Below are 7,771 nucleotides of genomic sequence, written 5' to 3'. Positions count from 1 at the left end.
AGTTAATATTATATGTACGTGTTCTAATTTTGTTGCAGTTAACTATTTTGATTAATTTAATAACCGTAGATTAATCAAAATTATGAATCTTAATTTTTTTTGTAAGAATGACAAAATGACCAAAAAGGTCAAAATGGTCATTTTAACTAAAAAAGAAAAATAACACGCTAAAGTTAGAAAACTCTATTTCTTAGCAATTAATATAGTAAGGAGTAAATGAATATTTGACATAAAACCCCATAAAATGTGACAACCGTCAAATTTCGGTTAAGGCAAAGTCAAACTAAGTCAACAAGTCAAACCGGTCAACTCCCTTAACCCTTGTATGTTAGGGTTTACGTTATGTAATAACTGTACAATTCGCTACTTTAATGAGAAAACATCATTTGGAAAATTCGTGTGTTTGATTTTCCTTAGCCTTTACAGTGCTAAACAACATTGGAAATTTAATAAACCCTACTCAAGATTAATTAACGCTAATAGGATCAAAACCCATACACTACGATATAAATTGACGTTAATAGCAACATAGTATAGTACAACGTTATAACTATAATCAAATTAAATTATGATACGATATTAAAATCAAATCAAAGTATAATGCTCTAATTAAATTAAAAGAATCAAACTTGAATGCTATAATTAAACTTCAAATCAAAGTAGATTGTTATAATCAAATAATAACCTATCTTTTATAAAACTCTATTTTTATAAACTTTACATTAAATTTTATAAAACTCTTATATTAATTATGTAAAAGATGCTTGTGTTAGTGGGAAATTATGAAGACCACCAAAAGCAAAAAGATTATTCCCATGGTCTCCCACTCACACCTCCCATCCACTTTCCTTTCCTTTTTCTCCCAACACATTATTCTCTTCACCACTTAAACATTCTCTATTCTTTCTCTCACTCTCAATCTCGAAATTTCCTCCAAGAAATACTCATATTCCATCCAAGAACAATCTATTATACTCAAATCTTCATCCCTCTTGAAGCATTCATCAAGGTATGTTGTTAAAAGTTTCAAATTCATACAAGAAACAAATTAAATCCACCAAAATATCTAAAACTCATTTTATGCATAAATCTGATTTTTCTCAGAATACCATCAATAAAATAAGAAGTTCTGGAAATTTTTAGAAAATAACTTATTTTTATTGAATTATTATAATTATTGCAATAAAGTAGGGCAATAATTCACATAAAATACTTGTTGCATTCAATAAATTCTGAGAAAATTCTGGGATGACCTATATATTGATTAAACATGATATATGAAGTTTCATGCATTTATATTACTGTTTACTATTATTTATGATTTTATTGATTAATTAATAATGAAATATATAAAAAATACTTCCCATAGTCACAAACATCTGAAACTTATACACTGGGCTCTATATCATGTTATAAAACTATGGTTAATTTTATAGAATTTTTGGGAATAATTTACTATTTTTCCCGAATTTTGTGTTGTTTAATCATTAAAATATTAAATAAATACTAAAACAGTTCAGAAAAATATAAAACTTTTACAGTAATTCATATTGTATGAAATAATGATTTCATAATAATTTCATATTTTTTCAACACTGTTTACTATTTAAAACCATTTTCCTAAGTATTTAAGCATGTAAAAATGCATTTTAATGATTATTTCATATAAATAATTGTTAAAATCTGTAAATAATTATAATTGGGCAAGTTATTATTTTAATAAGAAATTATTAAAATCTGGCCTAAATTGAAAATATAAATTAATTATGCAAAGTAATTAATTCAATTTAAAATTCATTTAACAAATAAATACCTTAATATTATAATCAAAATGAATTATTGTTAATTAATCTAATATAAGAATATGTGTCTAATTATTTGTATTAATACTCCATTCTCGTTTAGCAGTTCCTAAACCAAAACTATTAATTATATTAGGTTCTACGCCATTTGACCCGAACCGTCTATCGTACGACACACGCATTTCGTTTTGGGACTAAAGTGAGTAATCTACCCCATATTTTATAATTCTCAATACTTTTGGGGTGTATCATGTGGTTCTAATATGTTCCAACTTCATTTTATTGTTTTATCACAATTGAGACATTGTTGGGACATTTATACGTGAGTCATTAATTGTATAACTATAGTTTGTTTACGCTACATGTACTTGTAGTGCATTACCATTTTTAGTCTAATCTCCATGACTATGCCCGTATTCTTGAGGTACGTTATGGACAATAATAGCGCTATTGGGTTGACCACCCCGCCTTGGGACGCTAAGGTGATTGATCGCACGTGGTTGAGTGTGTATGATGATTAGATGCTCCATCCTTTATATATATATATATATATATATATATATATATATATATATATATATATATATATATATACATAGGGTGAGGACTTATTGTTGTTGTTATCATTTGTTAATCAATTTTTGATTTATAAACCGTTATCTCAAATACTATTGTTTGTCGACTTCAAAAGAAAACAAATTTCAAATTATAAATGTTTCAACTTCACAATTTTCTCTACTAAAATTTGATTACTCACCAACTCTAGTAGTTGACCTGTTTTTACCCATGGTGCAGATTTGAAGATTGAAGAATGATGAAAAATAGGTTGCGCCTTAGAAATCCACAAGACAATTTAAATTTGATGTAATAAATGTTGTTCGTATTTGGATATGTATTTGTATGTTGTGGATCTTGTTTGCATACTTAGTATTTAATTGAATCTAATCATATTATAACATAGTTGTCATGAGACTTTGAACAATATATCACGCCTTGATCGATTCCGACAAGAATCTAATCATATTATAACATAGTTACCATATAACATTATACTTCCATTTTACTATAACATAAAGAAACTATATGCGAGTGAAAACCAATAGCTTACTAAAAAATAGACGAAATGGTAAAGTCAAATCTGAACATGCTGACATAGATACTAAGAGAAAGCAAAATAGAGTTCACAGAGGCACGAAGTATTATGTTGATAACTTGATTGGATGAGTTTTGTAGAAACACAAATTAGTTGAAACAAAAGTACTCTATAATCGATAAAACTGACTTGGTGACCAAAGCAATTTAGTGAAATCAAAATGCAGAGTGTATATGAATCTTCGGAATACAATAACCTCGTGTCATGTTCTCTCCGACCAGCAAACCAAACCACCAGATCTGTGAAAATTTTGACAGACTTTCAGATGTTAAATCCCTATAAATTGTGGTTAGCAAAATGGAATTAGAGATTTCTAAATCCTCCCAACAGATCCCAAGACAAAGTGCAAATGCAATCGTTGTTGATCCTACGTGAATCCTTGTTTATTGATTTATTTCTCGATTGGCTTTTTTACCTGCTATCCAAGCCAATTGAGCAATGGCATATGCAAGAGATAACACCCAAGTCCCTACAACAGAGTAAAATAAAGCAATCTTTTTTTAGAAAACACGAACATACAATATTAGAAAAAAGAATACCAACAACAAAATCGTTGAAAGATAGCCATCAACAACAATATATGTAGAAAAAATGTTAGTCATTGAGGCATTTTGTCAAACAGTTGGTGTTCATGGAAACTAAAAAACCCAAAAAACGAAATCCAAAAATTATGTTCAACAACCTAATTCGACAATGCTGAGATGGGTTTTGGAGATGAATCTAACCTGATATCAATGCTTTCATTATTCATTATTCATTATTCACGTTTTTTTGGCTTCGACTCTTCAAAATATCATCGATTCATGATTTTGGAGGCTAGATTTTTGGTAGCAAAGAACACAATAACAAACAATATGAAAGGAAAAATTAGGAAAGTTTTGAGCGATTCCTGAACGACATCTAGAATTTGAGCTGTAAAAGAAAAAATGGTAGCCTAAGAGGATGACATTTCCATATGCTGAGGAATTTCTCTTGACCGGAGTGTCGAACCCCTGTGTCCCCTCTGTATGTGTTCCTAAAGTACTTCTCCATTGAGGTATGTGGTGGTTTATGATCGTAAACCAACGAGAGAGAGACGTACTGTGTGTGTAAGTCTTTAGTCGTCATAAATGGTGTTCTTTCGTTGAGATGCTACCGTTTTCTTGAGCAGAGAAACATGTAGCAATGGTGGTTTTGACCAGAGATAGAGAGAAAAAGAGAGAGAGGGGAGCCAGCGATTGATGAGCGGCTAGATTAGGGTTTCAAATTGATGAGCTGCTGTCTCTCGATCATAACGAATGAATAAGAGGCACAAAGGTCTCTCGATGATAACGAATGAATAAGAGGCACAAAGGGTTGTTTCGGAAAATCACTTAAGTATTTTAGGCGGGATAAATTGCTGGGAGCGGGCTAATAAAATGTCACATGTCAAATTTGCTCTTATTTATTAGAATAAGGGAAGGGATTTTTATTTTATATAGAAAAAATATGGATTTTAATGGTTCTTTACTTTTTTTTTAAACTGTTATTTTAGCGACAGATATCGACGGAATTCTATCACTAAATTAGATTTATATTCCCTCGAAAAACTGTCCCAAAACAAAACTCATTACTAATATGTCATAAGAATATCTATTGTTAATTCGTCGACAAAGTCACAAAAACCGTCCAGTTTAGGTTAGAATCACATACTAATCCGTCGCAATCACAAAACTTTATTGGAAAGTTGTCACAAAATCAATGGGAAATCCGTAAAAAAATTACCAATGCGGTTTTCCAATGGATTATTTTCTATCAAAATACGGGAATGAGGTTTCCGATGGATTTGGCTGTTGGAAATGCCCCTGTATCTAGTATCGCATCGTATCGGAGATGGTATGCCAAATGGCTTTGTCCTTTCATGACCTCATCAGGGAGACAACAATACCCCAATCCCCCTTGATTAAACGACAATGACTAGGCGAACACCACACTATGGCTAAACAAACCCCCGAGCCAAATGGCAAGCTAACCAGATCACATAGTCTTCATATCCTCCGTCAACATGGTCCAGACCTTATACTTATATTTTATAAAACTTTAACTGGCATCTACCATTTTAACATTTTCAGTATACTAGTTTATTTGACATTTTTTATGATTTTCGATTTTTGAGTTGAACATTATCCTTTGAATTAAAATTGATATTCTGATCGAAGGAAAATAATACAATTGGTTTAAATTAATGGCTAGATTATGTGGTTTTGATTTTGAACATGCCAATAAAATTAGTTAATGATGGCATTGACTAGTCAACATATGGTGGCGAAGAAGACCTTGGCCGTCTAACATGAAGCTTCCTGGTATGTGGTTGGTGTGTATGACCTTATCAACGCGTAGGAGGCATTTCTGGAACCGCTCCAAGCGACGACTTCACAGACAACATCATTATTTAATTTCTTTGATTTATAACATGTTATACTTGATTAATATATAATAATAGTATTACATAAATTTAACAAGGGAAAATGGTATATTTTAATTAGAAATAAAGACAAAATATTTAATTAAAACATTAGTAAAAAATAGTTATGGATATATTTTATTAACTATTAACTATTCCACCGCGGACCCTATGGCAACGACTTTCTAAAGGAGAGTCAACACAACTCGTCTTCTCCACTCTGCTTTTATAGACCAAATGGATCATTTGTATTTCCATTTGTATTTCATCTTTTGCAGAAATGGATAGAGAACAAGAGCAAATGCAATTCTTGGGCCTCTTCGGCATCTTCAGAGAAAGCTTCAAGATCATCCACTCATGGCGAAAGATCTTCACCCAAATAACCCTAACCCTAATTCTCCCTCTAACATTCATCTTCTTGGGTCATCTGGAGATCTCCAATTCACTCTTTCAAGACATCAAACATACAGAATTCGAAAAGGACTTTACACGTCCTGGTACCAGAACATACAACAAGCTCTCCGACACACTCTCATCGGAATGGATAACTTTCTTACTCTTCCAAATCGCCTACTTCACCATCCTCCTTATCTTATCCCTCCTATCCACCGCCGCCGTCGTCTACACTATCGCCTCCATCTACACCGGCCAAGAGTTGACTTTCAAGAAAGTAATGAGCGTCGTCCCAAAAGTCTGGAAAAGACTCATGGTCACATTTATATGCATGTTTGCAGCTTTCTTCGTTTACAACTTCATCGCAGTACTGGTAATGTTCATCTCTATGGAGATCTTTCCTTATAACGTTGCGGTTGTCGTCCTGTTCGTCGTCTTGATCATTTACCTGATTGGGTTTGTGTACATGACTGTGATTTGGCAACTGGCGAGCGTGGTCTCTGTTCTTGAGAGCTCGTACGGGTTTAAAGCTATGAAGAAGAGCAACGATCTGATCAAGGGAAACCAAGGAGTTGCCATTCTTATCTTCTTTATGTTGAATATGTTCTTCATACTTGTAAAGTACTTATTTGAAATATTCGTTGTTCACGGAAGCTCGTTGAACATGGAGGCATGGAAGAGGGTTGGATTCGGTGTCTTGTGTTCTCTACTGCTTTTAACATTCTTTCTCTTCGGGCTCGTCATCAAAACGATACTTTATCTGGTTTGCAAATCGTATCATCATGAAAACATCGATAAAGGAGATCTGTCCAACCATCTTGAAAGTTATCTCGGTGATTACGAGCCTCTAAGTGGAAAAGATGTTCAGTTAGAGCAATATCAAGTTTGAGTTCAGTTAATGCACTACTGGATAACGGATTTTGTCTTCCACTAATGCTCTTTTTTAGTAGTGATCTAGACGTATATCGTATTGTGCCTCATTTACATTTTGAAAATATTTTTACGGTTTTAATACACAAATTAATTTGAAGATAGATTTGTGTCTTCAAGAATGGATGAAGCCATGATGTTTTAAGAAACCTTAATACCGCCTCTCCTAGGCTCTAAAAAGAGCCTATGACTGAAAATGAGGTAAAAACTTGTCATTTGTTAAACCGATCAACACATGTGAAGTGGTGGAGTTACTCCATGTGGTGTGGCCATTTCTGACGGTGAGCCATTTTAACATTATGCATTAAATAGCATTATACTTTGCCTCTTTATACAAAGGCATTGTTGACATTTCCCATTTTTCATCAACTTTAATACTTATTTTCATTGTTCCATTCATTATAACTTACATTCCCTAGTAACGTACTTTTAAGTAGGGGTGAGAAAAACCGCACCGCAACTAAAATTAACCGCATAAACCACAACCGATAAACCGCAACCGCAATAAAAACCGGTGGTGAGGTTTTCTGTTTTTCAAAAACCGCAAATTTACGGTGCGGTGCTGTTATTAGTTTTCAAAAACCGCAAAAAAACCGCACCGCACCGCATATATTATATACAATTTTTTTTATTAATTATTAATATATTAAATATTAAAAATAAGACAAATTTCATGGATGAAAAATGGATAAAATACTAGAAGACAAAAATGTTGGTCTTTGTTATGTTTAACTTTGAAAATGATGAAATTAGACAATTTTAAGATATTTATTGTTAATTACTATTGATTTAACGTTTTTAAGATATTAGTTGTTTGTGATTTAAGTTAATTGTCTTATATTTTATGGTTTTTTATTATTACAAGTAATATGTTTGAACTCTTAAAACCGTTTGAGCTCTAAATTGTGGTTAAAAACCACACAAAATAACCGCACCAAATCCATGCGGTTAATAACCGCAACACAAAAAAAAAACAAAACCGCACCGTAAAAATAACCGCCTAACCGCACCGCAAAAATAACCGCACCAAGCGGTTTTGAAAATGGATTAACCGCATTTGCGGTTAGTGGT

At 32.4% G+C, this 7,771-nt stretch overlaps 1 protein-coding gene and 1 long non-coding RNA gene across 2 annotated transcripts; both read left to right on the top strand.

Moving 5' to 3' along the window:
- The first annotated feature begins 920 nt into the window (after nucleotides 1-920).
- Nucleotides 921-2,647, top strand: LOC145119426 (uncharacterized). Its single transcript, XR_013713850.1, has 3 exons — nucleotides 921-1,009; nucleotides 1,939-2,001; nucleotides 2,598-2,647. It is a non-coding gene; the product is annotated as an uncharacterized LOC145119426 (long non-coding RNA).
- Nucleotides 2,648-5,657: 3,010 nt separating this feature from the next.
- Nucleotides 5,658-6,659, top strand: LOC145122330 (uncharacterized). The gene has a single exon (XM_079057946.1). The coding sequence runs from the start codon at nucleotides 5,658-5,660 to the stop codon at nucleotides 6,657-6,659; it is 1,002 nt and encodes a 333-aa protein (XP_078914072.1).
- The last annotated feature ends 1,112 nt before the right edge of the window (nucleotides 6,660-7,771 follow it).

This window comes from Lactuca virosa, chromosome 6 (genome assembly GCF_052849685.1).
Source record: "Lactuca virosa cultivar CGN04683 chromosome 6, Lactuca_virosa_CGN04683_v6, whole genome shotgun sequence".
Taxonomy (NCBI): domain Eukaryota; kingdom Viridiplantae; phylum Streptophyta; class Magnoliopsida; order Asterales; family Asteraceae; genus Lactuca; species Lactuca virosa.
Note: the sequence above shows the minus strand (reverse complement) of the source record. Positions and strands in the feature narration are given on the sequence as shown.